This window comes from Harpia harpyja, chromosome 16 (genome assembly GCF_026419915.1).
Source record: "Harpia harpyja isolate bHarHar1 chromosome 16, bHarHar1 primary haplotype, whole genome shotgun sequence".
Lineage (NCBI taxonomy): Eukaryota > Metazoa > Chordata > Aves > Accipitriformes > Accipitridae > Harpia > Harpia harpyja.
The window spans coordinates 4,635,155-4,651,394 of record NC_068955.1 but is presented as its reverse complement, the minus strand read 5'-3'; the positions used below and the strand labels follow the sequence as shown (position 1 = coordinate 4,651,394).

Genomic DNA, 16,240 nt, shown 5'->3' with positions numbered 1-16,240 from the left:
GCTTACAGGAGTTCTGGCCGTCAGTAACGACAGCAGAGAGAGGGGCAGGATGCTGTACCATCACAGCAAAGGGAACGTGCCGGTTTCACGCAGTGACAGCTCCATACATACGTAGTAACCGAGGAGTAACGCCTTTGTAACCGAGACAACAGCATCGTTACATATACGTCAGGCTTTTTAGAAAAAGTGAGTTCCAATTCTGATCAGTGCTTCTGCCCCGCGACCCGTCTGCACCAATACACACCCCTCGCTACGTCCACGGCAAGAAGTTGCAGTGCAGAATCAGTCCCAGCAGCCAGTAGGACAGGAAAAATCCAAGAATGCATTTGCTGAGGGGCGTGATTAATCTACAGTTCATCAGCAGCTTCACGACAGGGTTTTCAGAAGTCCCTCTCCCGCAGGAACGAGCAGATTTACCTAGAAGAGACTTCTTGGAGCGAGCTGCCACGGTTTGATTATCAGTCCCTTCGCTCTGGAGTAAAGGTTCATATTCTTGAAGCAGGTGAGCGGAGAACCAGTACAGGACAGGAGAGGAGGAGCCAAGGAACCGAGTCAGCACCTGAAGACGACAGGCAGAGCAAAAATCACATAAATTGCAGGTCTCCGATTGCAACCAGCCCTGGTCCTGAGGCATGGAAGGAGCTGTCTATCTGCCTCAGGTGGCTGGTAAAGACGACTGAAATACAGCCCCAATTCATGGCGCTAGGATTTATTACACTGAAACACCTCTCAGCTCAACCCACTTTATTTATTACGACATTTGTGTAAGCAGTGAAGTGGTCCCCAGGTTTTGGACAAGCAGGGTAACTAATTGTCGCTCCTTGTCACTGTCCAGCTCAGGAGCCAGGCAGGGGCAGCAGCTTCAGGGGAGAATTGAATCTCACTCTTCAATTATTTTTTCAGTGGAACCCCCAACCCTTAGTGCCACCAGCTGTGTCCTAAAAAGACCTTCGAACACTTTCTAGGGACTGGTGACAGGCTCTGGATCCTCTCATTGCCATCCATTAAGCTCAGCCCAACATGATAATGACCCGGTATCCTTGTCCTCCAACAGGCGATTAGCAGGACTTGGCAAGCCTGGCCTTAAGCACACGTCAAACGCCACTAACGCCAGCCAGACCCTTTGATCCCCATCCCGGTGTCCTCACCACACCGAGCACCTGGCAAGCTCTCTTTGGGAACTCTCCAGCAGAGCAGAGGAACTAACTGGCTTTGGAAACTCTCTGTGGAAGTAGCTCCGAAAGAGGAAAGGCAAAGCTTTTGGTTTGCGTTGCCCTATGCTGCCCTGCAGCTGGGACAGCTTCAGGCTGTGACTGTCACTGCCTCAGCCACCACGCTGCATTCCCCTGAAGAAATCACTCTTCTGTGTTGCTGTGAACATCCTACCTGCACGTGCATGCAGAAGAATCCAAACGCCAGCAGGACCGTGGCATGGACCACATACACAAAGACAGCGGGGCAGCAAAATCCAGCTCTTGGTTTACTCTCTTCTTCACTCTTTCTTCTCTCTAGACCAAGAGTTAGGCAGTGCCGGGGGTTTGCAATCATGTAGGTCCAGGCAGCCCACGAGCCCAGAAGCGCGACAGGCAAAGCAAGCAAGAAATTTGGTATCTGTCTGAGCTCAAAATACCTGAGAAAGCCCACATTCCAGTAAGCATCTTGAATATAGGAATAGACAAGAGGGAACCGCTGGGAGCACCAAGCGGGTTTAACCCCATTCACGGCCACGAGATGATAGCCCTTGTCCCGAGCCAGCTGCAGCAGCGGCTTGGGAACAGTCTGCTCCAGGCCAGTGCCAGGACTACAGAATCTCACGTAAGCATAATATTGAAATAAAGCAAAAGGTAGAAAAATCCCAGCACACGTCAGAACTGCTGAAGATGCCATACTAAGGAGTTGCTTCCACAACAGAGGGAGCTTCCTTACCGATCCTGAACCCACCTGGAGCTGGAGGACAAACCATTTACCGTGGGAGTAGAGAAAGAAGCCAGCATTAATAAGCCCGTTGGCACGCACCCCAGAAGCAAGGGAGAAGAGCAGTCCACTGAGCCAGCTCTGCCCCTTCTCCAGTTGCCACATGGCACTGAATGCCAGGAAGGCAAACATGCTCTCTGAGTAAGCAGCTGCCATAAATACGTTGGCAGGGCTGACAGAAAAGAGAACAGCAGCAAGGAAAGCCACCCTGCGACACTGCAGCACAACGCAGCCCAGCTTATACAGGGCAGCGGCTGCCAGGACAGAAAAGAGAGAATTGAGAAGTACAGCTGATAGCAAGAGGCGGCTCCGCAAACGCAGCAGCCGCTGCAAGGGCCACAGAGCACCCTCGGCCACGGCACGCACGCTCAGGGGGTACAGCGGGAAGAAGGCGCAGTTGTGCTCGTACAGGTAACCACGCTCGGCGATGAAGAGGAAGTGCTCTGCGTCCCAGCGCGAGAGGCCTCCCAGCAGCTGCTCCAAGAGCAGGTCCCACAGGCCAGGCTCGGACAGGCGAGGGGGAGAGAAGGCGTCTGCAGCGTGATCTGGGATCAGGAGGTTAAACAGAGCCTGAAAAAGAAGAGAGGATTGAAGTCGAGTGGAGATCCTCTTGTACCCTACGGAAAGCACCAAGCAGGAGGAGGACTCCTGGGTTTCAAAGAAGGGGACAGGAGCAGCACAGAAGCCAGGCTGAGGGGCTTTGCAGCAAGGGACGCTTGTAAGCCTGTGGAAAGGGGCAAATGCAATCTTTTGGGGCATTTACACCTAAACTGAATAAAGCTCTGGAACATATCCAGCATGAACCCCCATGGAATTGGACAGGGAAAGCTGCTCGGGCCCATGCTCAGGCACATCTAACTGCGTACGCTGACACCAGGTACTGCAGCACTGGTAAGCCTCCTGTTCTACTGAATTTGGCATTATTGTCCCAGCTGACGTACAAGGGAGAGGAGACAAAACTAGAGAAAAAGATTTTCCCAGGGCAAACTGATGCAAAAGACAGCAGCCGATTCTAGGCCCCCTCTCTAGCCTCTAGATCACTCCATCACCTCTGCAGCTCGGCATGCATTAAGGGGTCCACTTCCTGGAGACGAGCAAGCAGAATGCACACACCTCTGCCTCCAGGAGCTTCTGGTGCTGACCACATTTTAAAAGGTGAGAGAAAAACCCAGAGAGTTCATGAGATAAGAAGTATTCAGCTTAATGCACTGTAATGTTGTTCCAAATGAAAATATATTTAAAAAAACCCCAAAACCCCAAAAACCTCAGATGGTAAGTTTTGTAGCTTAACTACATGTAGATTAGGATGACTCCCCTGCCATGAATTCAACATTGGCAGAGAAAAGAGAAAAGGCCACGCTGAACAAATTGGGACTAAAAGAAATACAAAGCCGCCGTTTTACCATGAAGCACACATCTGGTCTAACCAGGCCTCTGGCATTTGTAACACAGAGTCTTTCATCTCAGCTGATGGTTCCACTCAGCCCTACCCAGTGGTGACTGGGGCTGCCAGAACCTGCCAGCTGGCTAGTGGCCTGCTGCTGAACAGCTTTCTCAGGCTGATGTTGTTTCAGGAGGGCCACGGCTACAGCTAGACTCTTTGCTGGCTGTCTCGGTAGGCACAGGTAGGATGGAGTGAGCAACCAAGCTCTCCCACACTCAGAGGAGGATGTCTCTGGAAATGAGACTCGGGAGGAATGTGCAGGGGGAGATTATTGTTCCTCTTCTGCAGATAAACAGAGACTTCAGCCTCTCGTGCTGCCAAACTGGCCTCTTGCAACAGTGGTGTGAAAACACAGTAAGTTACGTAATTTTACTTAACAGCAACCTGCCTCCCTGGATGCAGCTGGCCTGTGGGTTCTCCAAAGGAGAAGATGATTTCCCAATCAAGCAGAACCAGCTAGCTCACAGTGTGGAAGGCAGTGCCGAAGAGAGAAGCCCTGGAGCAGCAAACAACAGATGTCGCAGCATCTTTGGTTCAGGAACAGGAGACTTGCCTGCAGCAGAAGTGTCAGGGCTCTGCAGCATACGGCAAACCACACGGCCTCTCGGAGGTGGGGGTCTTGCCTGCTCACCAGCTCCATTCTGAGCTTGGAAGTTGCCTCAGTAGGTCACTGATGCCCAGGAAATTCTCCCTCTGGTTTTGGAAACCTGAATTGGTAAACAGAGAGCACAGACACAGAAAGGTATTTCTGGCTTCAGCCATGTTTGTAAATTATGCGCCTTTATTTACTATCAGGGACTTCAAAGGGCTGCAGATCTCTACGAACAAGAAAGTCACTCATGAAAGAGATCATGGATCTGGGAGATGACGCAGGAGACCTCTTTGATATTGTTCCTATTAAAGAAAACTTCCCTGACTTCTTAACCTTGGCCAGGATGCAGAGGGAGAGAGGTTATAACATGTACTCTCAGCCCATTTCTTACCGGGCCAGTGTAAATACCAGAAGCAGACAGGCTCGTTGGCCTCCTCAGCGGCTGCCTCAGCAGAAACACCAGCAGCTCAAGCCAAGCTCTGCCAAGCATCTACACACACATTCAAGTTCCAATACGCTGAATGGGATTTAAACCTTTTTTTTTTTCTGGAATAGAGACAGAATTAAAATGTGGACTCCGAGCGTAACATCCATGTAAGCGGTTCGCTGCTGGGGCTCGCAGCCGGCCAGGCGCTGCCAGGCACGCTCTCTCCTCGCTCCTGCTCTCTGCCCTGCGTTTGCCCCTGGGAAGCCGGGAATGGCTTTATTCAGCTGCCTCCAAGGCACCGACCCCACAAACTCCATCAGAGCAAGGCTAAGGTGTCTTCTCAGATAGGCAGGCTTCTCCCCACCCCTTCCATCGATCAGACAGCATCTCCAAGACGTGACACTCGCACCACTCCACCCTCACCACCTGCAGTTTTCCAGTATTCTGGCAGGGGTCCTGGTCTCCAGAGTGAGGGCATTTGCCTGTCAAGCAAATTGCCCGTGCTAAGGTGGCTCTCGTCCACCTCTTCCCTGCACACCTTACCTGCAAGATTTAAACCGCTTTGTGGAGTCTCACTGCTTTCTTTTCTGTATATTCTGGATTGACATTGTGGGACCAGCTATGAAAACTACTGGCCCAGAGCCACGAACGGCAGGCAGTATCTGTTATGCAGCGTTTTAAGATAACACATTTCTTCCGTTGGTTCCCCAGCCACCAACTGCTTTTCAGTTTGAGAAACAGAAGACCCACAGCTCTCGCTAGGTTCCAATGACACCACATCCTGCACTATTTCCCACCTGCCATCTTTCTGATCCAGTGCCTTACAATACATAAAGATCCCCAAACCGATCACCTAACGATCTAAAAACACACTGAGGTTTTCCTATTACTATTTTACTGACAGAGAAAAAAAACCCGGCAGATTAAAAAAAACTCCATGAGAGCGCAGAAAGCAAGTCATCAGCAAAGCAAAAAACAAGATCCAAATACGCTCATTTATAGTTCCAGCCCCTAACCACAGGATTATGCTTCCTATTTAGCCACATACAAAAGTTTTGGGTTTGCTCATATTCTCCTTTTGCTCCAGAGCATTCACAGCTACAGACAAAGCAACTAGTGGGAGGCACATTCTCCTGAATCACGAAGCTGCAATGTTATTTTAAGAGAGGGGATACTTCAGCCCAGCTGTAAATTCTATTAAAGCGCATTCACAGCTGCAAATCCTATTAAAGCACAGCAGCAAAAATTGTCCCAGCACTTTAAATATTTTTTTAAAAAGCAGAGAAAAAACCTCGCATGAATGTGCCAAGAAGGCTCAAAGCAAACAGCTTTAAAAAGCCTGTTCCTGTCACGATGCAGCACACCTTGTAACAGAAAGCAGCAAAGTCTACAAAAAGCTGCAGCCCACAACTACCGTTCTGGTAGAGAACACGGCATCAAGAGCTGGAATGTCTCTACCTTGAAAAGTGCTGCGTGAAAGAGCACCTGCACAAACGGAAAAAAGACACGAAAAGGCAGAAGCGGGTTAAAAATGTTTCAGCAGAAAAAGACGCAAAGTCTTAATTAAAGATGTCTTTCCGCGTTCTGCGTTTCCCTTTGCTCTCAGATAGGAATTGTGTTTTCCTCGCTCTGGAAACCACGCTAAAAAAAGGACGCGCGTATGAACAAAATAGACGCTGGGTAAATTATCATGTAAATGAAAATATGAATTCGGTGAGGTCTGCAAAGATGCAGTGGAGACCGATTACCACCCGGCGGCAGCAGGCACTCGCCACAAAGGCTTTTCCTCCCTCAGCACGCCTGGCAATCAGCTCCTGGCTGGGGTACAGGATTCCTGTTGGGAAACCTACTCCCGTCTGCATCCCAGGAACACTTGGAGAGCAACGCTCTGGGCACCTCTTGGTACTTCTCCAACCTGCTGTTAGATTCAAGATACTCCAGACGTATTTAAAAACCCGTTCTAACCAGGACATTAAAGAAATACGACCGAATTTTGGAAATCCCATTTGCCTAGCGCTGTTTCTGTGGGTCTGGGAGCTCCCAGCCTTGCAGCCGTTTTCACTCCTGCCCGGTTTCAGCTGCTGGTCCGGGGGGCTGCAGCCCCAGCACTGCTCCGCCTGCGTCTGAATGTAATTGGGAACATTTGTACCCCTTGCACCTTTTATAATGGCTCATGGGTATGAACAAAACCTATGCTGGATCAAAACGCAACCTGACCGCTCAGCTCAAGACAACGGACCCGCTGAGCAAATGCCAGAGCTGTGGGTATTTGGATCAGGTCCGAGCCAAGAGCGAGAACACGCTGCGGTCGCTGACCTGCGTGTTTTCACGTCTGCCTTTGCTGTTGCACGCAGCAACGTCACAAATCCCGCTCTGTAAAGCACATCCCCACACAGACCAACTATCGGGTGAGACGCTGGCGACTCACGCTCCATTTCTGCTGCTTCCTTCAGACGGCCAAACCCGTCGCAGCCGGTACCCGGCGTTTAGACGGACGGAAGTGAAACGTGGGATGGTTTCCCTTTGCTTTGGAGATAAGACAGGCTGGCAATTTGCTGAGACTCCAGCAGAGATTGGATGACGGTTGAAGCGCTGAATAGGGATGTTTTCAAGATTAGGACCAGTTATCACTTGTGTGTTTGTTACTGGGTTGATACGCGAGGCCATACGGGACCGGCCCCCCCCCCTCAGAAGCATGGGAGGGCTCACCTGGGGCACGCCAACACATCCCGGCCGCCATCACCGGTCCCGAGGCCTCGGGCCCCGGCCGAAGGAACCGGGTCTCTTTGTGTCTCCCGTTACCAGCGCGGCCGCTCCAAAGGGCTGGATGGGAAAATAGAACCAAACCCCAGACGACGCCCGGTGCCCCCTCCCCTCCCTCGGACCACCTGTCCCCGCAGGCCACGCTGTCCCCGTCAGCCACGGGCGTCGTGTCCTCCCCCCCCGGTTTCTACACGGCTGGGACCCCCCAGAGCCCCGGTACGAGGCCTCCCGGCGGTTCAGCTCCCCCCCCCGTGTCTTACTACGTCTGGTATCAGCGCCGGGGCCTGAGGTGACACCGATGGGCCCACCCGGGCCCCGGGCCTCTGTCCCGGACCGTCCCCTCAGGGGCTGCGCGGGCCCGGGGGTGGGGGGGGGAACTCTGAGGGAGGGGGGGCGCCCCCGTGCAAAGGGGGGGGGGAGGGGCAGGCCCCTCCCCCCCCGCGGCGCGCGCGCGGCCCCGCCCCTCCCCCACCTGAGCGCCCGGCGCGCGGCTCCCGCGCCGGCTCCATCCCGCCGTCACCTCCCCCTCTCCCCCCCTTTCCCTCTCCCCGCTTCCGGCCGCGCCTCTTCCGGGGCTGCGCGCGCCTCTTCCGGGGCTGCGCGCCGCGTCACGTGGCGGCCGGGTGCGTGTGGGTGGGCGGGTTGGGGGGGAAAGGAAGGGGCGGGCGGCGCCATCTTTGTTAAGGGCGGGCGGAGGCGGAGGCGGTGGCGGTTATGGCCTCCCCGGGCCTCCCCCCCCAGGGGCTGAGGGGATCAGGCGGTAACGGCCAGCCTCGCTGGGGCACCTCGTTCCAGAGGTTAGCCCCCAGCCTCCCCCTGCCTCGTCGTGAAGCGTCAAATTGACCTGAAAAAACGGGACGCTCCCCACCGCAGGGGCGACGCTCTTCCTCAGTCACACACACATTTAAATTACCTTCCTCCATGGAGGCGCAGGCGGCGGAGGAGGTGGCGGGCCCGGTGCCCGTCTCACACCCCGGGGCTGCCTCCAGTGCCCCACGTCCGGCCTGCCGCGGCCCGTTCCTCAGCCGGGACCCTCGCCCCGGGCTGGGGCCCGCGCCTCGGGTCAGAGGGGACGGATTCGGCTCCAGCCGCAGCTCGGGGTGCAGAGCGGGAAGCAGAAGCTGCCTTCCTCCGTGCAAGGCATGGCCAGCCAGGAGCCCTTGCCGAGAGCAAGGCGTTCCTGCTGGAGACGCACCAACACAAACCTCAAACAAAGCCGCGCGGCGGCTGCAGCAAGGGCACGGCTTACACGAGTCTCTTGCCAAAACACATTAAGCAACATCACATAACAATAGCCTGGTAATAAGTGCATGTTATTATATTAATTACTTACTATTACAAGAGGGTGGGCAGGTTTCCCTCAAGATCTCGTCCACGTGACGACAGAGGCATCAGATTTTGCTTTCACCCTAACCAAGCTCACGCTACGCTTAACCACATTGCAAGCCCGTGGCAGCGCGCAGTGAGGTCTTGCTGCCGGTGCCGGCACGGCAGCGCCTGGGAAAGACAGCAGCAAGTCTTTGTGCTTAAAACAGACATGAAGTGGCACCGTATCTACTGCAGGAATGAAAGAGAAATCAGCATTGCCAAACGAGTCCTTAAGGGAGACTCCCCGAGTGCTTTTAAACAGGGCTCTGGCTTGGGAAGAACTCAAGTTTTCTCCCTTGCTGGTAAAAATGGGAAACAGCGGAGCGGTCGGGGCCAAAGAGAGGCGTTTTAAGGAATGCCTGCAGAAATGGAAAGCTTTGGCTATGAATCAGGTCAAAGCATCAAGGATTTGCATTCTGGGCAGCCGAGTTTGAGATCAGGTGTGGCTCTCAAAATAGCCCCTTATTACAAACTGTGAACACTGCTTGCTCTCATTTTCCTAATTTCTCATCTATGCTGTTTTTCTTTTAGCCATTTTAGAAGTGCGAGAGGTGTATGCGTCTGCGTGCATGCAAGCGCTGGGGGAGCGAAATTACTCCCCTCAGATCAACTGGTTGTATAAATACTGGTAAAATGGGTAGTTGATATCACTTGTGACTATTCTTTCCCTCCCAAACGTAGCATTCACTTATGATTAAATTCACCATAATGTGAACACAGAGGCTGTACAAAGCTGCTCATGTTCCTTTCTTCAACCTTGCTGCTGAGGTCCTTTCTGTTAAAAAAAGTAAGATTTTTACATTAATTTAATCAGACTAAACAAAGCTCCTGGGATACAGAACTAAATTATCAGAGAAGTTGGTTTTAAATCAACAACATTGTCGCAGAACAGCGAAGTCCAGCAGGATTCTTATCTCACAACCTGGTTTCCATTCAGTATTTTTTAAAGCCAAGGAAGCCCAGCACCATTCCTGTCTCTTAAGAAATCCATTTTAAGGACTCTCCTTCGCCAGGCAAAGAGCTCCCACGATTCCTGCTGATAAACAGACTTTTCAGAAAAGAGTCAGCCTGATTCTGGCACAATTACTTCCAGGAATACAACTAAGGGAGGGCTCTGGGAACTGAGACCTTCCTAGGAGAGGACTAGCGGGATAAAACAAGGTGATTTTTTGAACAAAAATGACATCTGCCTTCAAAAAAAGCTTCTCTTTTTTCTTTTAACTAGCTCTTTTGCTTAAACAAGCTCAGTGCAGTTCTAGCTAGCCTGCTTCTATCATCATCTGAGGATAAAGCTTCAGGCTAAATAAGATACCCATTTACTAACCCATGAAAATGTGCAGATTTTCATATAAAGAGCCTGAACTTTGGCCGTTTGCTGAAGGGCATCACAGCTCTGTCCGCTGGAAAACCCCATCCTCTGAAGGAAGTCAGAGTCCACATCGTGGTTCCAAGAAAATGTGAAAAATGCGAGGGGAATGAAAATTTTCCATTTTACAGAGCTGAAAGGGAACTGCCTCCCTTCCGAGCAACAGTCTTTTTCACCCTGTGAACTAAGTGTCTCTCTGCCATAGCTTCACCTCACGCTGCAAATCCACTCCTACCCAAGCCTAAGCAGCACTAAGCCAAAACTCCGTGGCTGGAACAAGCCAAACAGCGAAAGCAAAGCCAGACCACACGGCTTTAAGCAGGTCTCCAGAGCAAGACAGGGCTTTGTCATCCCCCGACACTCGGGATGTACCACGCAGGACCTTTGAGGTCTCTGTGCTGCGTGGTAAGAAGGAGCTGACCTACAACATCACGTCTACAAGACCTGACAGCACTGAAGTTACCTCTCCATTCTGCTAATAAAAAAAACCCTTACAAACATCTTACCAAGATTTAATGTACATTTATTCTTAACACGTGGAACATATAGTATAAAGATTTCATACTGAATAAATGATATTCATTAAGCCAAAAAAGGAAAAAAGGGAGGAATTTACATCAAGTTTTTAGCTACATCGTCTGAAATACAAATATGCAGAATTCATCACTGAAAAATCTCAATTGTGTTTCTTCATCAGGAACTTCAACTGAACCTAGAACTTTTTCACACCTCGATTAGAAAGAAAACAAAAACAGGAAAAATAAACTATAAGTTGATTGGCTGCTGAGACAGCAATGACTTTATACACAGAGACCTGTACAGCATCCTCCAGGGAGGGATGTCTGGCAAGAGATTAAATAATTGTGTCTCGCTTTTGCAGGTCATCAACTCGTTAACTCGTCATACTATAAAGGGGTAGGGAGAGGGGGACAAAACTGCAAGGAATCTTAGGGTATGTGCAATGTACAACGTCATATATATATACACACGTGGCAGCATTCAGGCTGCAGCTAAAGGTTAAAACCAGTTCTAAGAGGTGATCTCAGGGTTATTCATACAATCAAGGAGGAAGAGAGAAAGAGGTCAGGGTGTTGTAGGTTCACACATGATACTTTGGGGGAAAAGCCTTTTTTTCTCCTCAACATTAACTAAAAACATTTTTAAAAACTACAGCTTGCTGCTGATCCAGCGTTTTTTTTTTTTTTCCATGTGAGACATTATTACAGTATGTTTACAGTTTAAGGTGTACAGTACATGAAGTTCTACACGCTACTGCACAGGCCTCTCTTGGACAAGGTCTGTTCACAACTGGTAACTTCTTGGTTCCTGCAAGATTGTGAATGTACAACGATAAACCACACAGAGTTCAGCAGTCACTTTTGTCCTTCAGAGTTTACCATTAAAAACAGTTATGAAAGTGGTGCCTGTCAATGTGATAACACGGCAAGTCGTTTTCCCCAAACTCACTGTAAACGACAGTAACTTTGGTTAAAATAAAAAAAGTCTTCTATGTAGACAGAACTTTGTCTCCTTTAATAAGGGATTCAGGACAAATTTGAAGGGCAAGGGAAGGGGAGAGGGAACGGGGACATCTTTCCCCAAGGGAGAAGCAGGACAGCGCAGGGCAGACAGTGGATTCTGAGGTGGTTTTGCATAAATAAAGGGCAACAGTCAGTTTCTAAGTTCTCCACTCACGCACACGCACACAGGGTCTCGGATCCCACAGCTGTCATGACTGGCCAATTAAAAACAGTACATCACAAATAACTTGTGAAACCAAAGAGTTCATCAAAGGCGACACGGAGATGTCCAACAGCCGCGACTCGTACAACGTGAACTCCGAGTGGTTCTCGTCCACCTTGGCCAGGGCGAGCAGCGCCCGAGCAGCTCGGCGCATCATGTCCACGCTCGTCGACTCAAAGGGTGGGTTCTGCATGTGCATCAAGCCGGCCTGGCTCTGCTGGAACTGCGTGGCGGCCAGGCTGTCCTCCAAGAAGCCCAGCAAGTTGCCAATGCTGCCCTTCTGCACAGCAATCGCTCTTGCTGCCAGGCTGTCCCCCTGTGCCAAGTTGGCCAGTAGTACCACAGCCATCTCTCGACACACTGGGTTCTTTCTGTCACTAAGGAACCGCACCATGGTGCTGTACAGCTTCTCCAAGCGACTGAAGGGGGGAGTTGCAAGAATCAAATCCACGTTGTTGTCCTGGATGCTGAGTTTGCTGAGTGTTTCCAAAACCAGTCTCTGAGGGGAGAGGACCGCATTGGGCCCCAGTGTTGGGAAGGGATCCTGGGCCTCTGCTGACGGACACACTGCCCAGTGGAGGAGTCCATCCAGGATAGGCAAACAGATGCTTTCCGGGTAAGGGGAGAGGTCCAGCTGGCCAGAAATGTTGGCCAACGTGACCAGTGTATTTTCACGCAGCATCTCCAAGCAGTCCCACCACCACTCCACCTTGTTGCAGCTCACCCCTTGGTCCTGCTCCTCCTCTTTCTCATAGGTTAGGGGTGCCTGTTTACGTTCTGGATGCTTGTGGTGTAAGAGAATCAGTTTCCCTAGAATCAGCAGCAGCCCGGGATGTTTAGACATTTCAAAGTCATTGCCCGGCACAAACGATAAACTCCTGATGATGTTAGAGACACAGATGCAGCGCTTCGCCAGAGAGTCCTGCCAGTCTAGGAGGGTGCAGAGGGGTGTCTCATCTTTACTGTGAGGTTCGTCCTCCAGAATTTTTATATTTCTGTGGCTCTGAGCTGGACTAATGCCAAAGGGAAACTTGCTGCTTTCCTTTGCCGTTTCCAAAGCTTTGACCTCTTCCTCCTCCCCTGCCAGGGAGCCCGGACGTGCCGAAAGCATGTCATCCATGGTGGCAGTTATCCTCTTCTCTGAGGAGCTGTCGGATGGAGGAGTCTCTCCTTCCCTAGTGCTCAGATTGCTCTCAGCTGCTGAACGTTTCCTCAAGACAGAGTTGCAGGAAGCTCGTTTATGAGTCAAAGGTAGCTCCGTCTTGCTCTCAAAGTGGGTCTGAATGTGCTCGGTGGTATCTCCGCCACCAATCCGCCAGTGCAGCAGCCCACTTTCAAACTCCTGCACTCGCCCCAACTTGTCTGAATAATCTACCACAAACGGGTCATTTTTCTGCACGACCTTGACCGGAAGCTTGTCAAATTTACTAACTAGTTTTTCCTCACTGCTCTCTAGAGGTGCTTTGTCCTTGCTTGAGAACGCAGCCTCCTCCTCTTCCTCATCCTCTTCTTCCTCCTCACAGTTCAGGCTCCGTCGTTCATCATCCTCCTCCCCTTCTTCAGGAGAGGAAGCTGAAGATTTGCAGAACCTTTCGGGATCTAATAGTGTTCTTTGCCCTGGGTCTCCCACCTCGTATTCCTTTAGGATTCCAAAGATCTCGATCAGGCAGCGCCGGAAATACTCCACCAAGAGTTCCAGCAAGCCTGGCAGCTACGAGGGAGGAGAAAAACAGGAGGGGAAGGAAGGAAGGGAACAGCGATCAGAAAACAACTTAGGCCAACACGAGCAACTGGGAAAGCAGGGCATAAAGGGCTAAGAATTTACAGAGTGCTGTTAATTAACGGGTTCTTTTCATGCTGGCAATAAACTGTTTGCAAAAGAGAGCTTTCCGTCCTCTGGGAAAAGGAACAAAGACAAAACCAGATGCTGACCTTCAGTATCCAAGCCACCCCCCTCCACTCACACATACCTGTGCAAACACACATCTGCTCTTGGTTGTATCTCCCCTCTGGTTCATACACAGGGAGGTGAAGGGCAGCACTAAGCCAAACAGCCGTTACAGTACTGCCAAGCAGTTTTTACAACAGCCACAGAGGCACATGGCAACTAACTGAGAAAAGCTGGCCCTCCAGACTGGCATCCCAGCCTCCGTGCGCACTGTCCCAGGCAAAGACAGAGCCAGAGGTGAGCGAACACCTGCAACACCCAAAAATGCAAGCATCTTCTAACCTTTCATAGCACTCTCGCTGCAAAGTCCATTATGGCCTCCCCACTGTTATTCACTTCCTCTGTTCCAGAGGCAATACATCTCACCAGAGAGGAGAACACACACACTTGTGCACCAACAACCACATAAATTACATGAGCTAGTAAGGAACCAGCGCACAGCTACCCAGACCCCATGCTCTCTTCCGACCTGGCATGCTCCGCTACAGGGACATCGGGGAGTCTGGCCCTACAAGGGCACAAGCTGCTTGTTGCTATCTCGCTGACAGAAAACCCTACAAAATTAGCACTTCAAAGACCTGCATCAGAGAGCATCTGCACCCACCTGGCTGAGGTTGAAGGTCATTATGCTGTTGTCATCATAGAGCAGGATGTTTATGGTATCTAAGGCCCACGTACTTTCAGCTAGCAGCCCGGACTTCAGAGACATCATCACTCTCCAGGCTTCAGGAGTTCCTGTAACATAAACACATGATACTTCCAGCTCCTGGAGTTTAAAAACAAAAAGGAGATACTTGATACTGCTTTTTGGACCCATGAAGAGCAGAGCCTGTTCGAGATGATGTACAGACTGTATGTACCAAATGCCAAAATGATGTCTGAAAACACAAATAACCTGCAAAAATGTAATTCTTTCAAAGCCAGCAGAGCCCTTCCGCTCAGCAGTACTGTACCAAAGGGTAATGGCAGCACCCATCCCCTCGACAGGCGTAAGCAGAAAAGCAGGAGTTTCCTTTTACCAATATCTTTTGCTGTCAGCCGTCTCCTCTGCTTCAACACAGGTTGCGTAGCTTCTACTGATCCCGGAGGGAAGGTGATGTCTCGTCGGATCATGGGAGGCTGTACAGCTGCTGGTGTTATATGCGAGGCAGGGACGGGTGGTCCTGCCTTCTGCATTTTCATCCCCGAGTGCAGGAATGGAGATTTACTAGGAGAAGTGCGATTCTCCAGAGGTCTGGGCAGAGGTGCTGGGCTGGATACCTGAGGAATGTGATTCTGCATGCTAGGGGGGGTCTGGTAGTTAGACTGGGGGGGCCTAGTCATTGGGGGCACGGGGGCAGAGGGACCATAAGGAGGTTGCCGGTTCCCGTGGGAAGGCCATGGTCCCTCATGGTTGACCCTCTGGTCTGAATGCAGAATTTCGTCTGTTCGAGTCACTCCGTGATAAGCAGGCCCCTGGGGCGCAGAGCCAGTGCTCTGCCGATTCGGATAGCTGTACCCTATTTCGTTGCGCCCTTGCCACATGGCGCCTTGCTGCGGGCCCTCTGGAGTAGACTGTATAGGACCACCCATCATCTGAGGAGGCAGGTTTTGCTGAGCATTGGAGCCTGGGGGAGCCGAGACCCTGTCTCTGCCAAATTGGAATGGGAACTGGTTCTGTGGCCCTCCGGCAGATCGGCGGTCAGCAGCAGGGTATGTACTCCCATACTGGTTATACAAGTCCTGCTGCGGAGACGGCTGTGCAGTTTGCTGCTGGCTCGGTTGCTGGGTCTGTGCTGGAGGCAGCTGCTGCTGCGTCTGCCCCTGCCCGGCGCTGTATGGTACGTTGTACATCTCCCCTTCATGTCGCTTAGCAGGCGGGCCGTAGCTACCATCCATCGGTCGCTTGTAATTCTACAGGGAAAATAAAAGCATCGACAATAGGAGATTATCTACTTAGAAACAAGCAACCCAAACCTCAGTGGGCAGAGCTATTCAGAGCCAGAGGATATGCCCCACGGCATGGCCTGTAGGAGGGCAAGACTTGTCTCATTAGCCATATCCAATGTGAAGTTGGATCAGTCTTTCAATTTCACAAGCCAAGACCAATTCCTTGTGGCTGGCTGGGTAGTTTCCTTGTGGATTCTACAAGGATGCCTTGGGGGCAGAAGTCTGCCCACAGAAAGGACTTTCCTGTAGAAAAGACTCCGCTCTACTATACGTTCACCACAAACCAAACTGTGCACAGGTACTTGCTTCCTTTCACATCCGAGAATTTTATCAGACCTTATTTCTCTTGCATTTCCCAGAAAACAGAGGTTTCTGCTGAAGCATCAAACAAGATGCATTAGAAACTGTTGTACTTCCTGCTTCTTCCTTTCCTGTAGATTTCAAAACACATCACTGAAAGGAGCAAGAACTATTCACCCCCCTTCTTCTTTTAAGTGCAAATGGAGAAAACAGTCAATTGCTGAGACAAAATTAAAATCCAAGCTCTCTCTTGCCTCCAAGGGTCTATGCTTTAGCTGCTACACAGTCTACTCAGAAGCTCCACGGTCATGACTGGCTTCAGATGGAGCTCTAGGGCTTCAAAGATGACAAGTACCAGAGTAACTCGAACTCTTGGCTCAGAGCCC

At 51.1% G+C, this 16,240-nt stretch overlaps 2 protein-coding genes across 8 annotated transcripts in view; both read right to left on the bottom strand.

Moving 5' to 3' along the window:
* Window positions 1-157: 157 nt before the first annotated feature.
* PIGV (phosphatidylinositol glycan anchor biosynthesis class V) lies at window positions 158-8,748 on the bottom strand. Of its 6 annotated transcripts, XM_052811563.1 has the most exons (5): window positions 7,147-7,298; window positions 6,866-7,029; window positions 3,972-4,125; window positions 1,387-2,544; window positions 158-559 (listed from the first exon to the last, which is right to left on the bottom strand). In XM_052811563.1, exons 3-5 carry the CDS (start codon window positions 4,056-4,058, stop codon window positions 251-253), a joined length of 1,554 nt encoding a protein of 517 aa, XP_052667523.1. In that variant the 5' UTR covers window positions 4,059-4,125; window positions 6,866-7,029; window positions 7,147-7,298; the 3' UTR covers window positions 158-250. The 6 variants fall into 6 exon arrangements, with proteins under 6 accessions (XP_052667523.1, XP_052667528.1, XP_052667529.1 ...); XM_052811568.1 differs by lacking the exons at window positions 6,866-7,029; window positions 7,147-7,298 and adding an exon at window positions 8,534-8,748; XM_052811569.1 differs by lacking the exons at window positions 6,866-7,029; window positions 7,147-7,298 and adding an exon at window positions 8,114-8,370.
* Window positions 8,749-10,436: 1,688 nt separating this feature from the next.
* ARID1A (AT-rich interaction domain 1A) overlaps window positions 10,437-16,240 on the bottom strand; it is a 61,337-nt gene continuing 55,533 nt past the window's right edge. For both annotated transcript variants that reach the window (XM_052810485.1, XM_052810486.1), the window contains exons 18-20: window positions 14,645-15,518; window positions 14,230-14,360; window positions 10,437-13,388 (exon numbers count right to left, since the gene is read on the bottom strand). In XM_052810485.1, coding sequence (XP_052666445.1) covers window positions 11,664-13,388; window positions 14,230-14,360; window positions 14,645-15,518 — 2,730 coding nt within the window. In that variant the 3' untranslated portion in view covers window positions 10,437-11,663. The remainder of the gene's footprint in view (window positions 13,389-14,229; window positions 14,361-14,644; window positions 15,519-16,240) is intronic.

Coding starts and splice junctions, on each gene's coding strand:
- PIGV (XM_052811568.1), bottom strand. CDS start 4,058: ATGGAGCTGGTGAGCAGGCAAGACCCCCACCTCCGAGAGGCCGTGTGG. Junction 2,545..3,971: donor CCCTGACACTTCTGCTGCAG/GCAAGTCTCCTG, acceptor CTTCTTTTTCAG/GCTCTGTTTAACCTCCTGAT. Junction 560..1,386: donor TCTTCTGCATGCACGTGCAG/GTAGGATGTTCA, acceptor TGTCGTCTTCAG/GTGCTGACTCGGTTCCTTGG.